The sequence below is a fragment of the Numida meleagris genome, chromosome 3 (genome assembly GCF_002078875.1).
Source record: "Numida meleagris isolate 19003 breed g44 Domestic line chromosome 3, NumMel1.0, whole genome shotgun sequence".
Classification (NCBI taxonomy): Eukaryota; Metazoa; Chordata; class Aves; order Galliformes; family Numididae; genus Numida; species Numida meleagris.
Window position 1 is genome coordinate 34,768,753 of NC_034411.1, and position 23,675 is coordinate 34,792,427.

At 44.6% G+C, this 23,675-nt stretch overlaps 1 protein-coding gene across 1 annotated transcript; it reads left to right on the forward strand.

The window, feature by feature from the left end:
* Positions 2,489–16,219, forward strand: HNRNPU (heterogeneous nuclear ribonucleoprotein U). The gene is made up of 14 exons (XM_021390743.1): positions 2,489–3,439; positions 4,309–4,420; positions 4,565–4,638; positions 6,861–7,000; positions 8,438–8,537; positions 9,603–9,715; positions 10,097–10,360; positions 10,569–10,688; positions 11,132–11,260; positions 11,611–11,779; positions 12,309–12,548; positions 13,031–13,233; positions 14,471–14,542; positions 14,925–16,219. Exons 1-14 carry the CDS (start codon positions 2,701–2,703, stop codon positions 14,976–14,978), a joined length of 2,529 nt encoding a protein of 842 aa, XP_021246418.1. The 5' UTR covers positions 2,489–2,700; the 3' UTR covers positions 14,979–16,219.

The window sequence follows — 23,675 nt, forward strand, 5'->3', positions numbered from 1 at the left end:
TAATTTGTATTTTAGATTGAGAGGTAGTCATAAGGTTACACATCTTTTTCAGTTTTGTGTACTTTATGTACTTAGCTTTATACTTTGCTCTTCTTACCACAACTAAATCACCTGGCATCTGAAATATCAGCTGAAATTTCTTACTTTTATAATGATGGGTAGCAGCATACTCTAGTCAGAAAACATGGTACTGCTACACTCGGATCACTGTTTGACAGTGTAATTGTCATTAGATAGTACCTTTACTACTATTGTATGGATTAATCTACATTAAAAAAAGTTCAGCCTTGTTTGTGGTTTAATAAAGAGTTAGCTTTAGAAACAACAAAAACACCTCTTTTCAGGCTGGTATTATTTTTAGTTTCTATACTTGAACCTTTATGTACAGGTTTGAATGCTTTAGGGTAAGTTACCTCTTGATGTGCCACAAAGCTGTTAGCTGTTTTGTTTCTCCATGGTAACAGGAGTATAAAGCTGTATGAGCATGTTACTGAAGTAGGCAGACATGACATTGTTTAGGAATGGGATTACATGTGAGGGCTGCAATTCTGATTTTGAATAAGGCTGTTTTTTAACAGGTGCTGTGAATGTGTGCAATGCACTACTTTAAGGTGTTTTTCAAGGATCTAAAACTAGCTTAAAAGAATCTGCCAAGCCATAAAGTTTGCTGTGGTGAGAGGGATTTTTAGACCATTCCCGCGGAGGTTTTCTAGAAACATCGCTCAACATGTGACAAGGGCTGGGCCAGATCAAGGTTTCAACATAAGGCTCTGAGATAAAGATAAAATAAGCCATAAAGACTTGGCAATGTATGTTCTTAAATATTTTTTGCATTCAAAGTTTGAAAAATAAACACGGATGTTGGACAGACAGATGACATCTAAATTTAATGCAGCTTTCTGTATTCTGAAAGTTTCAGTAATACATTATCTTGCAACAGTAACCAGGTAGACTGTTTATTTTTGTTCCTGCCTTGGCAGAATAGTCTATAGTAGTAGTACCTCAGGCAGGTTTAGATAGCCCTTTTGTGAAGAAAGGAACAAAGGTAATGATTTACATCTGTTTAGCTTGATTGTGCACCGATCTTTCTGGTATTCATGCACGCTATCCTTTTCTACTCCTGCTTGAAAGACTCTATCCTAGCAGAGTGAGATAGTAGATTCTATCTTGCATTCATACTAGGGAAAACTTATAATCTGGACATATTGCATGAGGCAACTCTTCCTGTCTCTGTTCCAACAAGACTTTGTGTAGTTGGGTTGAGCTAACCTTGCAGAGTGAGTCATGTTTCCTCCAAAAGCAATCAATCCAGCCTGACTGAGAACAGAGCTCTGCGTGTGTGTTTTGAGAGCACTTTCCTTCTACAGTTAGAACGGAGAGACTTCCTCATCTCCCTTTTGCTGGCTGCAAGTAAACATGTGTTCTGGTTCAGAAGGCCATGTGACCTGTACCTGTACAAGGCACCTGCATGCCTTCAGTAGGACTTCTTCCTACTACTTTTAGTTGTTTGCTTTGCCCCTTTGTGAACTTTTTTTTAATGCAAGTGAAAACTAGCTTTTTCTCCAGCCTCTCTAAGGAAGCAGAATTGCACATTGGTGCTGCCTTTCTATTCATCTGTAGCTTTCTCTAGTGTGGTGGTGGTGATTGTTGTTTTAAGTAACTTTTGGTCAAATTGTGTATGTTAATGAATTATTAAATTCCCACTGTACAACTTGGTGGCTGAGGAGAGACCCAAGTAGTGATACACAGAGGGGAAGATGGGAACATGTAAGTTGTTTAGCTGCAGCTCGTTATCTGATCGGCTCTGTGCTGAGCTCCAGACTGGTGCTTGTTGTGTGCGGGAGAGCTGATGCACTTGAAGTGCCTTTGTTGGCCCTGTGGCTTGCTGAAAGCATCATCTAAAGATCAGGTCAATGTGTGCCTCTTACTGCTGCAGCCCGTAGAGGGATGGATGCCTGGCTCTATTTCTGTCCTTATGTAACTTTTCGGCACGTTGTGGGCAGCATTTCGAGGCGCAATCTTTGCTGTCGAACCCTCGATGCGGCGAGCTGTTAGACGAGGCCTGAGCGCGAGGGGAGCGGGCAGCACTACCGTGTGGCGGCCTGCGGGCAGGCGCAGGGCGCCTCTAGCCGGGCTGGGGCCTTCAACCCGCCCCGAAGCAGGCCCTGCAGCCCGGTCGGGTTAAGGCGGCAGCGCGGTGCACCGGGGCCGGGCCCGAGCCGCGCGTGCGGCCGCTTTCCGCTGCATCCTGCCCAACATGGCGCAACTACGGGCGCAGAGCGGGGCGAGGGGCGCTAGTCCCCCGGCAGCGCCGCGAGTCCGGGCTCGGCCGGGCCCGGCGGAGCCGCCACGCGCCTCAGGGCGGCGGGGGCCGCGAGGCGCGCCGCGTTCGGACGGGTATTTACGGTATGGGCGCGCGCGGGCGGCCGTTACGGTAGCGGGGGGGGGGAGGAGGGACTACGTGCGCGGGGGCGGGGCGGGCAGTGCTGCGTGCTCGGCCCCGCGAGGCGCGTCTCCCTCGCGAGCTCGGTGAAAGGATTTGGCGCCAGGCGGGTCCGCTCTGCAGCTGCCGCAGCCGCACGAACCAGCCGCGCCACCCGCCCACCGCCTCCCGCCGGGGCCTCGACTCAGAGCCGCCGCCGCCGCCCGCCCGAGCCCAGAGCCGCCCGCGCGCCGCCCAGGGATCGAGCCGCCGCCGCCATGAGCTGCTCGCCCGTCAACGTGAAGAAGCTGAAGGTGTCGGAGCTGAAGGAGGAGTTGAAAAAGCGGCGCCTCTCCGACAAGGGCCTCAAGGCCGACCTGATGGAGCGGCTCCAGGCCGCGCTGGACCAGGAGGCCGGCGGGGGGGGGCCCGCCAGCAGCGCGGCTGAGCCTGGCAACGGCAGCATGGAGGGGGAGGCGGCCGAGAGCGGCGGCGGCGCCGCGCAGCTCCGCCAGGGGGGAGGCCTCGACCAGGCCGCAGCTTCGGCGGCGGAGGACGACGACGAGGAAGGGCTGGAGGCCGCCGATGGCGACGCCATGGAGCTGGGCGAAGAGAACGGCGAGCGGGCGGGGGCCGGGGGCGGCCCGATGGAAGAGGAGGCGGGCGGCGAGGAGGAGGAAGAGGAGGAGGAGGAGGACGAGAACGGAGACGACCAGGGCTTCCAGGAGGGGGAGGACGAGTTGGCCGACGAGGAGGAGGCCGCGGCTGGGGACGCCAACGGGCACGGGGAGCAGCCGCCCCAGGCCCAGCAGCCGCCCCAGCAGCAGCAGCAGCCCCCGCCGCTCCTCGCGCCGCGCGCCGCTACCAAGGAGGCCCCGGGCAAGAGCGCTGCCGGCGCCTCGGGGCCCGCGGCGGCTGCCTCCGCCGGCCCGGGTGGCCCCGCCAAGCAGCAGCAGCAGCAGAAGAAAGCGGAAGGCGGCGGCGGCGGAGGCCGCCCCGGGGCCCAGGCGGCCGGGGGTGAGTGTGCGCGGCGGGAAGGGGGGAGGGAGCCGTTAATCCCCCCCCGCCGCGAGGAGCGGGGCAACGGGCGGCAGGGCGGTTTCCGGGGCGCGAGTGGGCGCCCCCCCCGAGGGAGAGGGCGAGGCGGGGTCGGGGGGGCTTCCACCGCCCCCGCTCTGCGCCGCGTGGTCCCCTCGAGGCCGCGCCGGGCCCGGCGCCCCGCGGGGGGCGGGGGTCTGGGGAGCGGGGCCGTGCGCGGGGCGGGGGAAGGAGGGGCGGGCGCGGGGAAGGGACCGGCGGGGGGAGGGGCGGGCGCCGAGGGGCCGCTGGGGCGCGCTGTATTGTGCTGAGGAGCGCTGGGCGGCGTGACGTCACTTCCGGTCGAGGCTCCGCGGGATGGCGCTGGGAAGGCTTGGTACAATGGAGGCGGGCGGAGGCGGAATCCCTGCCCCGCAGGCGTCCGGGCCGCCCCGCGCGGAGCTCCCGCCGCGCACGGCGGCCGAGAGGCGGCGCCGTCGTGCTCGGCGCGCCGTGCCCCTGCGAGCGGCCTGGAGGCGGCGGGGTGCGGGCCGGGCGGCGCCGCGCTGCTTTGTGTCCGCTGCTCTGCGCAGCGCTCGGGAGCGGGCCGGGCTTTCGCTCGGCCTCGCGGTGCATCGGTAGTCGCGTCCGTCGCGGTTCGGGATGGTTTAGCAGATGGGTTTTGAGTCCCTAGTGAAAACTTGAAATGATGTTACGATTATTATAGCAAAAAAGGGGGTTTTTCCGTGGGCTGCTATTGTTTTGCCATCGGTGTTCTTGTGGTTTCCGAAGATGGAAGCGTCGTTATTACGTTTTATTTCCAACTAAAGAGTTCCTTGGTGGTGTTGAAATGATTAATTCTATTCCAGGAGATGGCAAAACAGAACAAAAACCCGGTGAGAAAAAGAGGGGTGTCAAGAGACCGCGTGAAGACCATGGCCGTGGATATTTTGAATACATTGAAGAAAATAAGTACAGCAGGTAAATAAGCTTTCGATGCTGGGCACCATTTTATGAATGAGGAGAGGTAAGATGGGCTTACTCTAAAAAATGTTTCCTCTTGCACTGCAAGTATGCCTGGCTTCAGTCTTTGCTTTTTTTTTTTTTTTTTTTCCTTTTTCTTAGGGCCAAGTCCCCTCAACCACCCGTTGAAGAAGAAGATGAACACTTTGATGACACAGTGGTGTGTCTTGATACCTGTGAGTACCCGTGCTTTCCTTTGGTATGCAAAGATACGGTACTGTCTTTAATCTTAGAAATCTCAGTTTTCAGAAATGTGAGGTAAAATGTTTGGTGACTTACATTACCAAGCAACCTAGAAATGTTTCTTCCTTCCTTTTTAGGGTACAAAAGGGTGTATGGGTCTTCATATTAGCAATATTCAGCTAAATTTTTACCAGGAAGTCTGTGGCATACTATCGTACAATCTGCTGAAGGAATCTTAACTGAAATACTAGTCTTGCCTATGGAAGAGCTGAGTGTTCAGTGCATGTAGATGATGCTTGAAACAACTTGAGAAATTGATAATGTAGCACATCAACTTCTCACTTGAAGTACTAATAGTAGATAGTTATGGTAGTAAAGTGTGTGGAGTGAGTTTCCTGTGTAACTCGCTGAAGTCTTATTTGTGTATCAGCTAGTTTGGGGTTTCTTTTGCTGCTTTCTGATAAATTTAATAATCAGCTTAAGTCTTCTGGAAAAAAAAAATTGACCCATTCGTGTAATCTTGAGAATTGGAGGTGGTGTGCAGGTGGTTTGTGTAAGTACTACTGTGATATACCTTGACCAGGGTAAAAACTTGTGTTCTTGAGGGTAAGTATAAGTTACTGCAGAATTAAAAACTTCAGGTAATGCATTAACTTGTTGGATTCTTAAAATGCCATGAAAAGAGACCTTAAGTTTTGGCTTCATTTGGCATATTTGCTAGTAGTTTCAGGTTTTCTCTTCCTGAGAAATGTTTTGAAATGGAAGGAGGCATTAGTTTACAGCCACGTATATTGCTGAATATGCCATTATCTTCTAGCTGCTAACTTGGTGAGTAGCCATCTTCATGGGAGCCCTTAACTCTCCCAGTAACTGACTACTTGCAATTATTGTATCTAGTAGGAAGTTCTCTTGCCAGACAAACTGTAACTGGAAGTGTCAGCAGGCTGTTGGGAGCACCAAATCAATCACAGCTTTAATGAGTAAATTGTGTAACAACTTGACTCTCTTTCTCAACTGTGACAATCCGGACATATAAGAGGTTTAATGTTCTTAAGTGCTTTTTTTTTTTTTTAAACTTGTGTCTTAGAAGAGCGTTGTGACTAGAAATTCTTTCCTCATGTGTTGCTTTAAAAGTAACTTACACTTATTTATTCTGCGTATCACTTTTGTTTGGTTTTCCTGACTGCAACAATTGCAAGTATTAATGGGAATACTGAAGTCATAACTGTAGCTGCAGATGGCTTTGTGCAAACAAAGTCTTGTGCTGGAGAATTACCACTAGGACAGGGCAATTTAGTGTGCTTGGGCAACATGCAGGCTTTATTCTAGGGTGGAAGGTACTCTGGTTGCCAACTTTACACCTTTCCAGTAACTGTCAAATAGGTTCCGAGTTTCTTCTGTGGATTCCTTACTCTGGGGAATTCAAGTGCCATATCCTGCATCTCACCTTTCCACTTTTCATTGTCATTTTGAAAGCTACTGGAAAATAAATTTGAAACATTACAGTGCTGCAGCCCTGAAGATGTCTCTATAACAGTTGTTCCATTTAAGGTTCCTAGGGTTCTCTTACAATGATAGTTGAGTTCATACTGCAGATCATGGTTGTTTTGTGTTTTTTGTTGTTTTTTTTTTACACAGTGAGCTCGCTTATCATGTGCTATGTGCTTATCTGCACTTAACTGACTTTATTTTATTGGCTTAATCTAATTGGACTTGCTGAAGGACTGTATATCTGCTGAAGATGGTTCTACTTTCAGTACTTAAACAAAAATACCCATGTTTGCACTTACTGCTTTTGGGCATGAGGGATAAGGCTTTACAAAAAGGCATCTAGCAAGTAGCTCAAAGAGCATCGTGGATATTTCAGATATCCTGCATCAGATAATTGACAAAAAGGTTGAAATAGGTGAGATGGAAGTCAAGTGTTCATGTAGATTAGGAAAAAAAAAACAGGGAACTTAATAGTGGAAGGTGGCACCTTGCAGATCATATTCGTTGTTAGTTACATTTTCCTCAGGTTTTCAGCATGTATTCAGTTCTGTTCCTGAAAGAAGATGGTTAGCATTTGCCAAATGGCAGCTGTTTGTTGTAAAATCACCTTGGACAACTGAAATCACTTCTAATGCATGCAGTTGGAAAGTTGTGCGTTGTTGGTTTTTGTTGTTTGGTTTTTGTTTTTTTTTTTAATGAAGTAAGCAATGATTTCTGTTAACAGATAACTGTGACCTGCATTTTAAAATCTCAAGAGACCGGTTTAGTGCTTCCTCACTGACCATGGAAAGCTTTGCTTTCCTTTGGGCTGGGGGGAGAGCTTCCTATGGAGTTTCTAAAGGCAAAGTCTGCTTTGAGATGAAGGTAAGACTTTAGTTTTTGTGGGAGGCTGTTTTGGGTAGCTAAGTATTACACTGTTTATACTTCTCTTTATTTCAGTCTTGTTTTTACTTATTTGCAACTATTTTAGGTGGAAACATCTTGGGAGCTTAAAGAAAGCATTCTGTAATAAGGCTGAAAAATGGTTCTCAATGAAAGATGTCTTAATTTGCGAAATTCCTTCCTCTTTTTAAGAACTTAATTTTAAAAAGTTGCATTTGACATCAGCATATAACTTCCTGTTGTAGTTTTGAGCCAAGAATTTTACTTGGCACTTCATGCACCAAAATGTAAGGAATTAGAATAATAGTCAGGAGCTTGTTTGTGTGTACTTCATGGAGATTACAAAAAGGTTGGATTTACCCAAAATAACAACAAAAACAAAATACTCAGGGAGTTGGGTAGCTGACCTCCAGAGGTCCCTTCCAACCTGAATGACTTGGCCTTGTGTACACAACAAATGTGAGTATCTAGCTGAGCTCTTGAATTTAGAATGCGGGAGTTCCCCTACGGGGTTGGAATGGAAAAAAGAGCTATCAGCCTTACAATAAACAGATTCCTCCCACTTGTGTGGGAAGAAAATCAGGAGTCACAAAGTCAAATATTTTTATTTTTAGCAGCATTAAAGCCTTATTTGCTTATCGTGTGTGGATATGCACTTATTCTGTCCTCCCTGTATTTCCAAATCTAGTGATCCCGTTAGTTGGTGACTGTAACTTTGGGAGGACAATAACATGAAACATAGTATTTATTGTCCTGTTACTTTTTAAACTTTTCCTTGGTCAGGTGACTCAAATATTTGTGGAAACTGGTTGTATGATGGCCATACAATTTTTTTTCCACACTTCAATTTGGTGAAATTTTATACAAAGCAATTAGAACAGCTGGTTGCCTACAGCTTGCAGTGCTCTTGGGTGGGATTTTTGAATCTGGTTATATTGTTTGATAGTTGGCAATTTGCCCAGGAACTCTGCTTTCTTTAGAAAAAGGATGGGTCTAGTATTTCCCCAGGTCTGCCTAGAACTGTATTTTTGTCTAATACCACGCTTTATGGGCAAAGTAATTTGCTGTTAATCCCAAAGTTGTAGCAGAGTTTTTAATTGATAGAGATATATTCCTCGTAGGCTGTAATTTTAATATAGTGTCAAGAGGGTTGAGGTTTTTGGCTACCAAGAGAGTGCTATGATTAAGTGCTGCATAGGTATATGATATCTTGGATCTCTATCAGTCAAGAGATTTGAACATTAGTGACTGCTTTGTGATTTCACAGACATGCTTAAGTCTTGTGTTTAAGCAAAAAATTGTTATTCAGACTTGTAAAGATGTAACCAGAGAATAAAGGTTCTGGATGTTACCGTTGTTTTTTTCCTTTTGGAGTCTTAAAAAACACGGCATAACTTTTAATGAATAATTTAAAAATAGGTTACAGAAAAGATTCCTGTTAAACACCTGTACACAAAAGACATTGATATACATGAGGTGCGAGTTGGCTGGTCGCTGAATACAAGTGGAATGTTGCTTGGTAAGACCTCAAATATTTATTTCATACTGTGTGACGTATTGTTTGTGTGGTAGAAGTTTTTCTGTCTGGCTAAGAGAAAGATGGCTGTAAAGCTTAGTGATGGTAGTCCATGTGTTTTGAAAAGGGGTCTTGAATTATTCACTGAACATTGTGGGAACTGATTACTGGGACCAAACAAGGTTAATCATTCAGGATTTTTAGGAGTATGTGATTTGAGGATTAATTCTTTCCATGTGGGTTGTGGAAAACATTCCTTAAAACTTGACGGTTTCTAAGGATTTCTTCCTTATGTGTAGTGTCATAAATAGCAAGGTGACTTTTATTATTTATGTTATAAGGCTTACTCAGGGAAGAAAAATTTGTAGATAACTGCATCACCATTCTCTTGGTGTGGGGGGGGCTAGAAATCTTAGTTCTAAAAGTAGGTAGAACAACAAACAAATTCAGTAGATAAATGGGGACAGATAATTATAGTATTTTTAACTAATAGCTACTGATGAGATATGTCTGTGGAATATGTGTATGAATAGGGACGTTCTGATATCAGCAACTTTCTAGTACTTAAATACCATCTGAGTTCTTGTGTTTGACATTTGCTGTTAGCTTGTTCCTTGCAGCTTCATCCTCAGCTGTCGCATAGGCTGAATGTCTGCTAAACTCCCTTTAAAATGGGGAGGGGTAAGTGCTACTGGAGACTTAATTCAGAAACGCCTTTCTGACTAACTGCATTACAGGTATACTGATGCACAAACAGGTCTTCAGAGTTTAAAAATACTTACTCGTGTCCTTAGCTAGCAGTTCAGCTTTTTGTCACCAAGAATCTGGAACCAGTAGCATAAAGCTTTTAAGACTAGCGTGAGGGAAACACTGCTGTTCAATTTTAAATGAGAGTATTGAATTCTTAAATGCAAGAAACAGCTGTAGGTATTTTGGGGGTGATAGCTTGTTTTGGCATCAATGAAAACATTCTGAACAGCAGTTGACTTAAGTAATTGTAAAGTGATTGTGTTTCTGAACAGCTAGATGAAAATACGTATTTTTAATAAGTTTAAATTTCTTCTTCAGGTGAAGAAGAATTTTCTTATGGATATTCTCTAAAAGGAATAAAGACATGCAATTGTGAGACTGAAGACTTTGGTGAGAAGTTTGATGAAAATGATGTGATTGGATGTTTTGCTGTAAGTTTTCTCTTAAATACTCTCTTGAGAAAAAAACATCCTTTAATTTTCAGGCTGCTTTGATGTGAGAAGCAGTAGACCAAATCCGGAAAATCTTGGAGCAAGACAAATTGTTTAACGTACTGAGGAGGTAGAAGTAGCATTTATAATCAGCAGTGGTTGCTGTCAGTGTTTTTCTTGTTTTCCGAGGCTTCAAAAGAAATAATCGCGTCTTAAGATCATTGACATTTAAAGACTGTCTCTCAATTTAAGGATTTACATCGTGATATAACGACATTATAGAAGCTAAATAAATACAGCTAGTGTAGTGTAATTATTAATGCATGTTAACAATGGAATGTGAGTGTTTTGACACAAACTAATGCTTTGTCTGTAAAACAGAATTTTGATGGTGATGAAGTGGAACTCTCGTATTCCAAGAACGGACAAGAGCTTGGTGTTGCATTCAAAATCAGTAAGGAAGTTCTTGATGGGCGCCCTCTCTTCCCGCACGTTCTCTGCCATAACTGTGCAGTTGAGTTCAACTTTGGTCAGAAGGATGAACCTTACTTTCCTGTACCTGAAGAGTATACCTTCATCCAGAAGGTCCCCCTGGAAGATAGGGTCCGAGGACCAAAGGGACCTGAGCAAAAGAAAGATTGTGAGGTAAGTTTTCTATCTCAAAAGTCTTTGAGGCAGAGATGAACAGAAGGGTTGGATTTTAAGTTCTTATGGAAAATTCACCTTTTTGTTTGGTGACTTTAGTACTGAGTAGCTTATGACTCCATACTAGATTTCCATTAGGTTTGCTAGGCAAGTTGCTGCTTAAAGAAAATCTGAACTACTGTCTCAAATATGGAATGTGTCATAATAGGTGGTGATGATGATTGGATTGCCTGGAGCTGGCAAGACTACATGGGTAACTAAACATGCAGCAGCAAATCCTGGGAAATACAACATTCTCGGGACAAATACTATTATGGACAAAATGATGGTAAGTTGATCTTTTAAAGACTTGCTGTAAATCCAAGGTCTTTGGCTGCCAGGGAATTCCCTTCAACCTGAGTAATCTAAGAAACACGTAGTGATTATTTGACTGAATGTGACCGTTAAGGATTTTATCGTGCTGAACTACTTCTCATGCACAACACCGCCGGATTCTGAAGTTCCTTTTGTAATAAGTATCGATAAGTAATTGATGTTTACCCATTTGTGTGTCACCGTCTTCAGGACAGAAAATGCAGCTTTGAATCAATAATACAGTGAGCGTACCTTAGATTCAGCTGTATCAATTCACATAGATTCTTTGTTTATGAAGAAATTGAGTCAGAACTTTGTGGCCTTGAACTGAAATCCCTGAAGCCAGTTGAAAATAAATTCATCAAAGCAAAATATCAATTGTATGTACTGGGTCTGCTTTAACTCAAATTTCTATAGGTTGCAGGTTTTAAGCGGCAGATGGCAGACACTGGGAAACTTAACACACTGTTGCAGCGAGCTCCACAGTGTCTTGGAAAATTCATTGAGATCGCAGCTCGTAAGAAGCGGAATTTCATTTTGGATCAGGTAGAAGCTTCAGTAAAAAATTGTTAAGGAATTTTGTTATAGGCTGTAATGCAGTAATTAAATGGGATTAAAGTTATATTTTAATAGCAGTCGTTTCGCTTACTGACTTAATGCACAAAGTTGAGATGCTACTACAGATGCTTTTCTGAACTTCTGTGGGATGTGGGAGGAATAGTGTAACACTTTGATATGAGCTCGTTCGTAACTTTGCATTATGCAGCTTCTTTATGTCCAGTTATTTGTAAACTTCAATGCAAGCTCTTGTAGAGGTGAAGTCTATACACCATAAGTTGACTTCCTTAACTCTTACAATGACAGCTACGTGTAGTAAGTTACTGCATTTTTTTCAGACAAATGTGTCTGCAGCTGCGCAGAGGAGAAAAATGTGCCTGTTTGCAGGCTTCCAGCGCAAAGCAGTTGTTGTTTGCCCAAAAGATGAAGACTACAAGCAAAGAACACAAAAGAAGGCAGAGGTGGAGGGAAAAGATCTTCCAGAGCATGCAGTTCTCAAAATGAAAGGCATGGAACATAATCCTATACTGTGTTTTAGGATGCTGAATATCTGCTTAAAGGATTAAGTAAACCTGAAATCTAAAAATTCACGTTATCTTAAAGAGTTGTACTTAAACGAAACTGGAAGACTATTGTAACTTGTAGGACAACACTATATTGTGTTCCCTCTGCTGCAGTCCTTAACACTACTCATTTATGCTGATATGCTTCATGCAGATGCACAAAGCTGTCTTGGCATAAAGTGCCCTATTTAAGTGACATATTTGGCAGAAACTGATGTTCTGAGTGGAAGCTTATAAAAGAAAAAAACATAGGCAGAATGCTTTCAAGGTTTGGAACAGTACTGGCAACTCCATGGAGACCCTTTTATTTCTTTTGTCACTCTTACCTTTCTTTACTGCTCAAATTACGTAATTTTGTCCCTATGCTGAGAGAATGTTGGGGGTGGGAGGAAGAATGAGAGAAAGGTGGTTAAATACAGCTTGAATTGTAGCTCAATGGAGATGCTGAATACTCAGTGTTTTTGCAATTATAGGGAACTTCACACTGCCAGAAGTAGCAGAATGTTTTGATGAAATAATCTATGTAGAGTTGCAAAAAGAAGAAGCTCAGAAACTCTTGGAACAATATAAAGAAGAAAGTAAGAAATCCCTTCCGCCAGAAAAGAAACAGAACACTGGCTCAAAGAAAAACAAGAAGAGCAATAAAAATCAATTTAATAGAGGGCAGAGGGGGCGTGGAGGATTCAACATGCGTGGCAACTTCAGAGGGGGAGGTGAGCCTAAAAATAAGTGTTTAAATTTTGGAGATAACAGTTGCTTTGCAAAAATAAGAAAAAGAAGAGCTTGTCCTACTTGAATAGCAACCGTTATGTGAGAGTAACGTTGATTTCTGTTCCAGTAAGTTTTTAATAGCCTGACCTTAAGTGCAAAGCTAATTTTCTGACTTCTTAAAACTGAGGATCACAAAAAATCCTGGATTATGCTGCTCGCGTAGTTTGAGGCGTAGTTTAAGTTCTTGCTATAGATTGAGTGCTTCTTTGTGTAGAAGACCATATTAAGAGGCTATTTTGTATCCTTACATCACTTGGCCATCATGGAAAAATGGTAATTTAAAATCTTCGTATTGAAACTTTTTCAGTGAATTTTGGCATCTCGTTTTGTTCACCTTCATAAAGACTCTGTATTTTGAACTGTAACTATGTAAGAAATACTAAGGCCTAACAATTACTTGAATCAAGCAAACTTTTCTCTGCAGTCCCAGGCAATCGAGGTGGATACAACAGGAGGGGAGGCAATATGCCTCAGCGTGGTGGTGGAGGAGGTGGCGGTGGCGGCGGCAGCAGTGGTGCCATTGGCTATCCTTATCCTCGTGGCCCTGTCTTTCCTAGCAGAGGTGGCTACTCAAACAGAGGAAACTATAACAGAGGTGGAATGCCCAACAGGGGAAACTACAACCAGGTAATGCTTTTGATGGGAGAGTTCCTAGTTGATATGCAGCGCTCTCGATAGTGTTCTGCTGTTGAAAGACTTGTTAGCTGTAGATAGTGGCAAGCTTGGTACGCTTAATTCCATAGCAAAAGATACAACTTTCTAGCTAAGTTATGTGCCTAGAGCTGTAAGAAGAGCTAACACTGATGCAGTGGTTTCCTAGTAAGATGCTTAGTCCTGTAAAGCTGCAGATTTTTAGGGTTTCTGTTCCATTGTAGCAGTTCATAGTTCTAAGATTCTGTGACAGGCGGTAGAGTTGCCTTCTTCAGTTCATGCTGAAGTTTGGTGTATAGTCCAGCACTCTTGTGTTTAACTAGAGCTGGGCGCTGTGTTTGATACTGCACAAGGTGTTGCAAAAGTCTGTATAAGAGCGGCTGTACAGATGAAAGTATTCCTGTAAATTCAATGTGCATAACAACTTGTTTCATTCCCCCATGCCCTCTGACCTGCAATATCAGTAACCATTGTTTGACCTTAAGGTCAGAGTGTTTCTTTGTTGAAGGAAAAGCAAGAAGCATTTAGAGAATTTTCTGAAAATAGCTCCAGCGAGAGTCTTTGTTTTGACATCTTGTATCAAACTATCAAAGACACGCTAGCCTCAGTCTTAAACTGATGCAGTATCAGTGGAAGTACTTGAAAACATAATTTTGACTACTGAAGAGCCAGCAGATGGAGCCCAAGCTAATAAACATGGCTCAGGTTTGTCTAATACAAATGGGAAATGCAGTATTTTATCTACCAGTATCAAGGACTCTACCATAGCTTTTATTTAAAGTTTTGTGACCTAACTCTTCTATTTTAAGTTGTATGACCCATATCCTTTTGTCCGATCAGATAACATCCTTGTAGCAACTACAGTCTTTCCTAACTAAAAATAGGCAAGCTCTAGTATTTTTAGTTGTCCTAGTGGAGTTTAGTAGCTGGAAATGGGGTGAGTCAAAACTGGATTAGCCAGCTTTGCAGACCACTGGCAACAGTAGTCTGAGCCTGGGCTAAAGCCACCAGAACTAAACAGCCGAGTTTTAAGAAACAGTTGCTTGGAGTGGGCTTTCGGTATTACACTTTTATGTCTTAGCCCAGACCTGATAGCTGGTATTTGAAAGATTAGATATAGCATGTGATGTTTTGGTGACAGTAGGATCGGTGTTGCCATATTTCTGAAAAGTCTGCACGGATGAAGTAGCTCAAAACTGTTGTCCTCTTGCAGAACTTCAGAGGAAGGGGGAATAATCGTGGCTACAAAAACCAATCTCAGGGCTACAACCAGTGGCAGCAGGGTGTAAGTAGTAATAAGTAAACTTTTTCCTCTTAATTTGACCATGGAGTATTTCAGAATGCTTGGAAGTAAATGTGTAATCAAAGCTGGATAGCAGAATCTTTTAATACCAAGTGATAATATAAATAGTTTTCTCTGCAAAGCTTAATCTGGCTTTATATATAAAGTATCAGCTATGGCTTATCAGTCTTAATGGTATGAAGTATTTGGCTCTGTATTACTACCGTGAAGTGAATTTAACCGCCTCCGGTGGTTTTGGAATTTGCTGCTGTTTGAGAGGACTTTAATCTTAAGTTCCTGGAGAAGTTAGGTATCTGTTTAAAGACTCTTTTTGTAAGAGGTGTATTATGTGATAACACATTAACTATTTATCCATTTATTGCAGCAATTCTGGGGTCAGAAGCCATGGAGTCAGCATTATCACCAAGGATATTATTGAATACCCAAATAAATGAACTGATACATATTTCTCCCAAACCTTCACAAGAAGTCGACTGTTTTCTTTAGTAGGCTAACTTTTTAAACATTCCACAAGAGGAAGTGCCTGCGGGTTCCTTTTTTAGAAGCTTTGTGGGTTGATTTTTTTCTTTTCTTTTTTTTGTACATTTTTAATTGCAGTTTTAAAGTGATTCGTAAGAGAACCTCAGCATTGTGCACGATAAGAGAATGTGTCAGTATTTCAGGGTTCTACATTTTATCTGTAAAATGTGACTTTTTTTTTTACCACAACAAAAGTAAAACGTTGCTTTGTACCTGGTGTCTTTTTATTAAAGAATTTTCTCCTTTTTTCCCCATTTACCCCAATTTCTAAGAAACAGTCGTGAGTCATGTCACAATACGATCAAAATGTGAGCAACCAGATTCGTGTGGAGGCTCCTTCGTAGCCCTCATGAATATAATGTAAAGCTCCCTGTTACACTCCATCCTCTCTATAAAGCTTTTGGGTGGGGAGGAGGGAAGGGGGAGGTAAAAGTTTCTGGCAATAAACTAGGACTTTTTTTGTAACATTTGGAACTCAATAAGATGGGGGTGAAGAGGAAACCTGGAGCTAAATAGTGAAGGTGGAGTGTGTGTGGGAGCTCTTAAAGTTGTAAAACTTGGTTGCATTACTTGTGGAGGCTCAAACTTGTGAAGGTACACCACCATAATTTCTTTTCCATTTGTTCTGCATTTTGATTCTGAAAAGAAGCTGGCTTTGCCCATTTCTTATTAAACAAAACTTGTTGTAAATCCAGTTGTCTAATGGGATCTATATGAAGTTAGCTGTGTGTCTGTATAACTTCCCCACAAAATACTGTATACCTAGTGTGCTTGTAGTAGTTACTCCACCATTTTGTAAGCTAATGAAACTGTGAGTCACCCATTTTATATCTAATTTTTAATCATGTCGATTCTCAAATGGGTGTATCTCCCTAGCCTGCTGATTCCTTTTCTCCTTAAAGAAAGTGGGTGGAGAAATTTAACTCTAGACGTTTGTTTGCAATAAAATAAATTCATTTTACTCTTTGTTTTGGGATTGTTGCCATCAAGGTCTAAAATCCCTTTAAGGCTATAAAGAGGAAGAGAATGTATGAAGTGACGATGTTGGACAGTTCTGAACTCATTACTATGTACATGCTGAAATACTTGTGTTTCTTTAAAAAGTTTCTTTAATAATCTAAACCAGTGGTTGCTCTGTTAGAGGTGTATCACGTGTATGATCTCACAGTTTAACATGGTTACATGTGTAGGGCAAAAGTCTTTTGAGTTTCACTTGCATCATGTAAATCCACTTAATCTATTTATTGTAAAATAGAAACTAGGGAAGGAGTAGGGGAGGAAACCGCAGGAAATAGGGAAGGAGACTTGTCACAGAATTAATCCTGGAGTTACACAGAGCGCTTTAACTGCTGTTTTGTTCAGACTTCGCTTTTGTAAAACTGTAGTGATAATGTTAGCTAATAACTTTCTGCATCTTAATGCCGTGAGGCAGGGAAGAAACGTAACTGTTGGCCTGACAGTTGTACATGTGAAAACATTGCTGCCAGCAGCTGGGAGTTGGAATTTGTGTGCCGAGTTCCTATTGGCAGTGTACAGACTGCAGAGGCTTACCAGCAGCAGCGTAGACCTAGAGGCAGTGTAGTGTGCTTGAAGCTTTCCTCAAATGTTAGTCAATTTCTAATAGTCCTTGAAAGTAACGATAAAGTTGTGTTGCTCTTCTAGCCTTTATAGCAGATGACATTGCATATTGACATTAAAAACTAATAGCACCACCTCCTTGTTAATACTGCTTTAAATCATCCCTTTACTTTGAACAAGAACAATGTAAGTTGTCTTTAAAGAAACATTATTTAATGAACTAGAAATACGGGAAATACAAACCCAACTGTTTTTGCTGAAATGGAATTTTCTTTAGATTTGCAAAGAAAATCTTAGTGTAATTAAATTCCATCTCCCTTCTACCTTCCTCTTAAGAACCTAACACTTTGTATGGAGTGCTGATCCTTTGCTTATTTTGGTACTCTATAAAATTATATAGTCTTAAACTGAAATATAAGAGCCTACACTTACTATGTGCTTGTAAAGTTTGTATTTTAATGCAAAAGTCTGGGCTGTTTTGTTCTCTGTTCAACATACGGTGTTAATGCCACAATGGAGAGGAAGGGCTTTAAGTGGCTTACAATTGGAAGCAGGAGTACATTTCAGCTGAAAATACTCCTAAATGAGGAATGCTGCTTTAAGGTACTCAGCACTAACTGCTCCCTATGTTTTCAGGTACAGAAACGTAAAGCTTCCACCATTAAGTACCGTCGAGGTACATTTAGTTCAGAAATGTGATACATGAGTCTTAAATATTTGCCCTGTTCATGGCAGGGCAGGCCTTCATTTGCATAAGGCTTTGTTCAGCCTGGGTTCATCCACGAGGGAAAACTTCCTTCAGTTTATCTTAGCAGTGGTTATTCTTAAAAGGGAGATTTATTTTGATGTGAAGATAATTTTTGTTTACCTAGAACATCACTACTCTTACAAAAAAACTTAAATTTCCACTTATTTCCCTGAAAAAGTCTGGTAACTTACTAGCATCAGTGCAAGGAAAGCACAGCTGTATCTTGTCGGCATGGGAGGGCTGAACCATCTGTTGTATTGAGTAACTTCACAGCTTATAAGGACTTGTTTACAGGAGGAGAGGTGCCTGTGTTCCAGCAGCTGTGGTGCTGGCAGGGGCGTAGCACATGCTTGTGGCATACAACACCATGGCAGGAGGGTGGTGGCAGCGTGGGGTCTGTGTAATGCAGCCCGAACCTGGAGTGCATGGGCCCTAGCTCCATGGCAGCAGCAGGGCTGTGCTTCTGCCTGTGTCCTGCAGTGGGGCCTGGGGCCTGCTCACATCTCGCTGTGGCCACTGGCTGCTGTGCTGTGGAGCCATGTGTATGAGGCCATGCTGAAGGCAGGTCTGTGCTGGAGAGCTCGGCAAAAAGCTTCCATTCTGAAAGGAAAACCAACAAATACTTGTGTTGTCTTTGAGCCTCTGCTCACAGCAGTCAGTAGGATACATAGGGTAACACAGGCACTCCCTTTACACCCTACTATAGGCGTGGGGCTCCATGAGTACCTCAAGCCTGGCACTGAAGTATTCTCAGGTAACTGAGGATGGGCCCTTAACTGTGGGATGTCGGATTCCAGCTTACTCTCAGGAGCTCCTTATGAGAGCCAGGCCCTGCTGTTGGGAGCCCGCCCTGCTCATGTGTTGGGCTGCCTGGGGAGTACTGGGCAGTGAGGTCTCCATGTGATGGAGCCTATATGCCTAGTGCCTATGGCAGAATGGTTTCTGATGGGCTAAAATGTTCTAAAATTGCCCTTTTCTCTCAGCACTGCCCCATTTTTCAAATGGTGAAATTGACTAAACCAGTATTCTGGCAACGCTGCGTGCAGTCCATGCCACTGAGGTTAAAAAAAGTATTGGTGGCATAAGCTGCTAGTTTTTTAAACATCCTTCTATGACACTATGTTTTTAACAGAAACAGCTGATTAATCCTTCTCCATGACCCTTTAGAAAACTAGGCCAACGCTTTGTGAAAGTGCAGCTGCAGGGTGAGCCCTGAGCTGTCCAGCTGAGTTACAGATGGAGGTACTGAAGGTCTTCCACAGATGTTCCACAGCCATGTGAGACTTGCAAGCAAAAAAGTGCACACACACCACGACGCTGCAGCTTGCACTGCTTTGGCCCTGATATGATGCCAAGGGTAGGGACGGACATAAGGCTGCAAGGGGAGTGGTGATTTAGAAGAGCAGCTTTGCAATTCAAGTGTTAAAAAAAAAAAATTGTGGTGAAGTTAGAGCAGTGCCCCTTGTCATGCAAAGCTCACCTAGTCTTGGTCAGAATGACTGCACTGAGGTGGAGGGGGAAGGAGGCCTCTTGTAACAAAGATGAGTTGTCATAGAATCACAGTTTCATAGAATATTCCAAAGTTGAAGGGACCTATAAGGATCATAGAGTGAGTCCAGCTCCTGACGCCACATGGGACAACCCAAAACTCAGACCATATAACTGAGAACATTGTCCAAATGTGTCTTAAAATCCAGCAGCCTGGGGCTGTGCCCAATGCCCTGGACAGCCTGTTCCATGCCCACCACCCTCTGGTGCAGAACCTGTTCCTAACCCCCAGCTGCCCCTCCCCTGACACAGCTCCATGCCATCCTCTCGGGCCCTGTCGCTGTCACAGAGAGCAGAGCTCAGCGCTGCCCCTCCGCTCCCTGTGAGAAGCTGCAGCTGCCATGAGGCCTCCCCTCAGCTCCTCTGCCCTCAGCCGTTCCTCACACACCTTGCCCTACGGACCTTTCATCTTTGCAGCCCTCCTTGGGACACTCTCTCATAGTTTTACGTCCTTCTTATGTTGTTGCATCCAAACCTGCACCCAATGCTGGAGGTGAGGCTGCACAGAGCAGAGCAGGACAGTCCCTTCCTTTGCCTGGCTGGCAGTGCCATGCTTGTGTGCAGCTTCTCTCCCTTTGCTCAGTGATGGAGGTGCCAGCAGCCTGCTCGGCACAGCAGCCTCCCTGCTGGCAGCTGCAGGAGGCAGCCATGGAAGCAGGGCCTGGCCAGCATCAGACGGTATGTGACTCCCGCCTTCATTTGCCTTTCTGCCAGTGCTGGGAGTGGCAGGAAGTTTCAGCAGTGAGTGATCTGCTGCATAAACTCAGAAGCAGCTTAAAAAAATAGTTGCTAAATGCTGGCACATTGTAAACTTCAAGAGGGAACAAACAAAGGCAAGTGGAGGAAACATGTAATGCAGTCATTCATGCTGGATGCTCTCGGTCCTTGCACACGAGCTACCTTAGAGCAGGTTTTTGTTCCGTTTCCTGTTTCATTAGACAGTCTTTGATGTGCAGAATCACTTCGGTGCTAAGTTACTGAAATCGAAACTATTTTCACACATAGAAAAATGTTATGACATGGCAGTCCAGGGAAGATGCACTTTACACCGAACAGTGATGGTGGATCACTTCCTGGGTAGCGCACGGGTCTGGAAGGGCACTCCTTGCTCCCAGAGTTACCTCTTCCATAGCTGGGATCAGACAGCCGCTCACTGGGACACCCATGGCCACTGACATGGCATATAAAAGCAGCTATGTCTTTTCTGGTCTGCATGTGGCCTTAGTTTATGTTATATTAGCCTACACTAACTCTTCTACAGCTCTTCGCTTACAAAGTTGTCCCCTAAGTTCTAACAAAAACTTGCCCTGGATGGGGAAAGATGTGTGCTTGGAGGGAGCAGTGTGGAGTGCTAGTTCTGAAACGATGCAGTGCTTGAGGAAAGTTTAAAACAAGAGGGTTCAGCAATACCAAGAACTCCCTGAAAGAAGTCCTTAGGTGTAATCATGTGCGTGAAGTACCAGTAATTGTTTACAAGGTGGGGGACACAGGAAGATTTAGTTCTCTTTTTTTTCCAGCCTGCATGCATGTCACCTATGGCATAGGCTGGACCTGCATTTGGGCCCTGCTGAACTTTCAGCTTTGTGGGGCTGGTGAGCAAAGTTGATAAGATAAGCTCTTGTGTTATAAAAGGACTTTTGCCTTTGTGGTAAGAAGGCAGTAAAAGAGGAGTGGGAGAAGTAGTACTTGCAGTATTTCTTTCTGAAGGACTTGCAGTTTGTTCACATCATGCTGAGAAAGAAGCCACAGTGGGAAATCATTGAGCTAGCAGAGGTGGGGCCACACGCAGCAGCACGTGCAGGGTGTGAGTGGCGGAGCTACATACCCAAAGCCTGATCTGCACTGTACACTCTTGTCTGTTCTGCTGTGTGGTCGCAGCTGCTGTTAGCACCCCAGGGCCCTGGGGCCTCCAGCATGGCCTGGGAGCTCCGGGGATTTAATTCTCTGAAACCGAACTGGTCATTCTTTGGGTGAGCAGTCCCCTGCACTGCCTTAGGCTTTGTGGGTTCTCAGTCTCTGAGTTGCAGAAATGTTCATAAGAGCCCTTTGGAGATGCTGCCCATCCTTCTGTTGAAGCTGCACAGGCAGCAGTACTCAGTTGGGGCAGATGGGGCTTCATCTAGCTGAATCTTGAAAATCTGCAAGGACAGAGATCACACAACCTGCCTAGGCAACCCATCCCTATCCTGTGCTACGCTCTTAGTAAAAAGTTTGTCCTATTGCCTGGCCTGAAGCCCCTGCTACATCATCTGCCACTACCAAGAGGGGTCTGGCTGCCCTGCAGATAATTCTGGGCAGTTATTAGATCACTCCACAGTCTGCTCCTCCTCAGACTAATCCATCTTCTTCCACCTTTCTTCCAGTACCCTCCACATTTTCAACAACCTCATTGATCAGGAGAACCAAAATTGGACAGCAGTATTCCACACAGCATCATGCACTGGGGGATAATCATAGAATCACAGAATGGCTTGGAATGGATCTCAAAGCCCACCCAGCCCCAACCCGTTGCCATAGGCAGGGCTGCCACCCACCAGCTCAGGCTGCCCAGGGCCCCATCCAACCCGGCCTTGAGCGTCTCCAGGGATGGGGCACTCATTGCTTCTCTGGGCAGCAGTGCTGGTGCCTCATCACCCTCTGAGTAAACAGTTTCTTCCTAATATCTAAGCTGAATCTCCCCTCTTTTAGCTTCAAGCCATTCCGCCTTGTCCTATCACTTATCAGACCATGTAAAAGGTTGGTCCTCCTCCTGTTTATAAGCTCCCTTCAAGTACTGGAATGCCACAGTGAGGTCTCCTCAGGGCCTTCTCTTCTCCAGACTGAAGAAGCCCAGCTCCTTCAGTCTGTCTCTGTAGGAGAGACAGACCCTCTCATCATCTTCATGGCCTCTGGACCCACTCTAATAGCTCTATGTCTTTCTTGTGCTGGGGCCCCAGACCTGAATGCAGTACTCCAGATGAGGCCTTACAAGGGCAGAGTAGAGGGGGACAGTGATCTCTCTCACCCTGCTGGCCCCCTCCTCTTTTGATGCAGCCCCTTGATTTGTTGGCCACCTGCTTCCTGACATAGCCCAGCCTGTGGAATGCCCAGTTTGCAACGAGAACACTGCCCGTATTCAACTTGGCATCCATAGTAAGCACTATCTATATAGCAGGGCTGCCATATGGTTTCCAGCCTCTGTTGTACACTCTTGTATAAGCAGCTATCCTGTAATAATAATAATAAATAGCAACAGTAATTTGTATACATTAAATTGTTAAATAGTAAGTTGAGCATCTAAAAAATAAATATTAGACAGAAATAACTTGTACAAGTTAAATGTCTTGTGTATTTTCTCTTTTTGCTCTGGGAGACCTCAGAGGAAGAGGCTACAATAGAGCAATAAAAACTGTTTTAGTACTTACATATCAAAGACCATAACAGTTAAACGTTACAAAATGCATTTGGGCTCCAGAAGGCATTCTTTCAGGAACGGTCTTTGCAGGAAATTGCCTGTTCACAGGGAAGGGGAAGATCTCAGAGGAGCATGAGGCAGGATTCCAGTGCTGGAGCCAAAGGGCTCACTGCAATACGTGGCTGCCACAGCAGCCATGTTCTCCGAAGCAGTGAGGTGAAGTGGGTGTCAGTAACGTGGCACTCAGGCCTGCCAGGTGTTGAGGAGCTGAGGAAAACCTGTGACCTGCTGGTGGTGGAGCCAGGCGTGGAGGCCGTGTGCTGGGAACGGGAGGCGGACAGACAGCAAAGACGCTGGCAGCTCCCGGACATTCCTCAGGCACAGCCTGCTACTATTACTTCAGCAGCAGCTTGGCTTAGCCCTGGGATATTTATGTGGCTCCATGACTTGGCAGCCTGCCACTGCTTTTCTATTTTTTTTTAAAGAAACGGCCATGAAAGGGAAACGACGGATTCCAAAAGTTTCTTTCAGCAGACTATTGAAGAAAATGAAAAGTTTTCAGGAATTAGCTTGCTCTTATATCCACTTACTGCCTTGGAAAGTGTACTATCCGGCACTGAATACAAGCATCACCATCTAGTTCCAAAACAAAACATGAAAATCACACTACTGAAAGTAACTGAAGGGTAACCGGGGAAGGGAGCAAATGGTCTCCCCCCGAACGGTGCCTGTATCTTCAGAGTTCCAGTTAATATGGATTCCACAGAGGATGCCTGATAGATGGAAGGCATTTCTGATGTATTGGTAATGGAACTCTCCTGAATTTTGTCATTTTTGCTGCCATGCCGAGAGTATGTAATGTAATAAAAATCTGTTGCATGCCACAGCCTTGCAGTTCTCAGGGACTGAAGGCATGGATGCATATGTGCATACTGCATAGATGTGCATCCTTTGCTCAGATTGAACTGCACTTGTTTCTGTGGGGAAGAGACGAAAAAGCACTCTGTGACCCCTAAGTTGCTCTGTGATAACTTAGCTGCTCTGTAACAACATGTTGCAGGCTTATGGACACAGCCACAGAGAAGCAGAAGAAGCAGACAGACCAAAATGTTCCAACTTGATTAGGCTATTACGAGCACGGTACCTGCCACATCCAGAATGAGAAGATTCCCTTTTCCTTGTATCAGGTGGTGCCTGAAGAAAAAGACTCACTGCATCATCAACAGTGTTAGGTGGAGGTCTCAAGAATGCATGTGTGGGTGACAGAGGCATGCAAGCTGAAGCACGGTGTTCCCAGTGGGAAGATGGTGACATAGAAGATGATGACT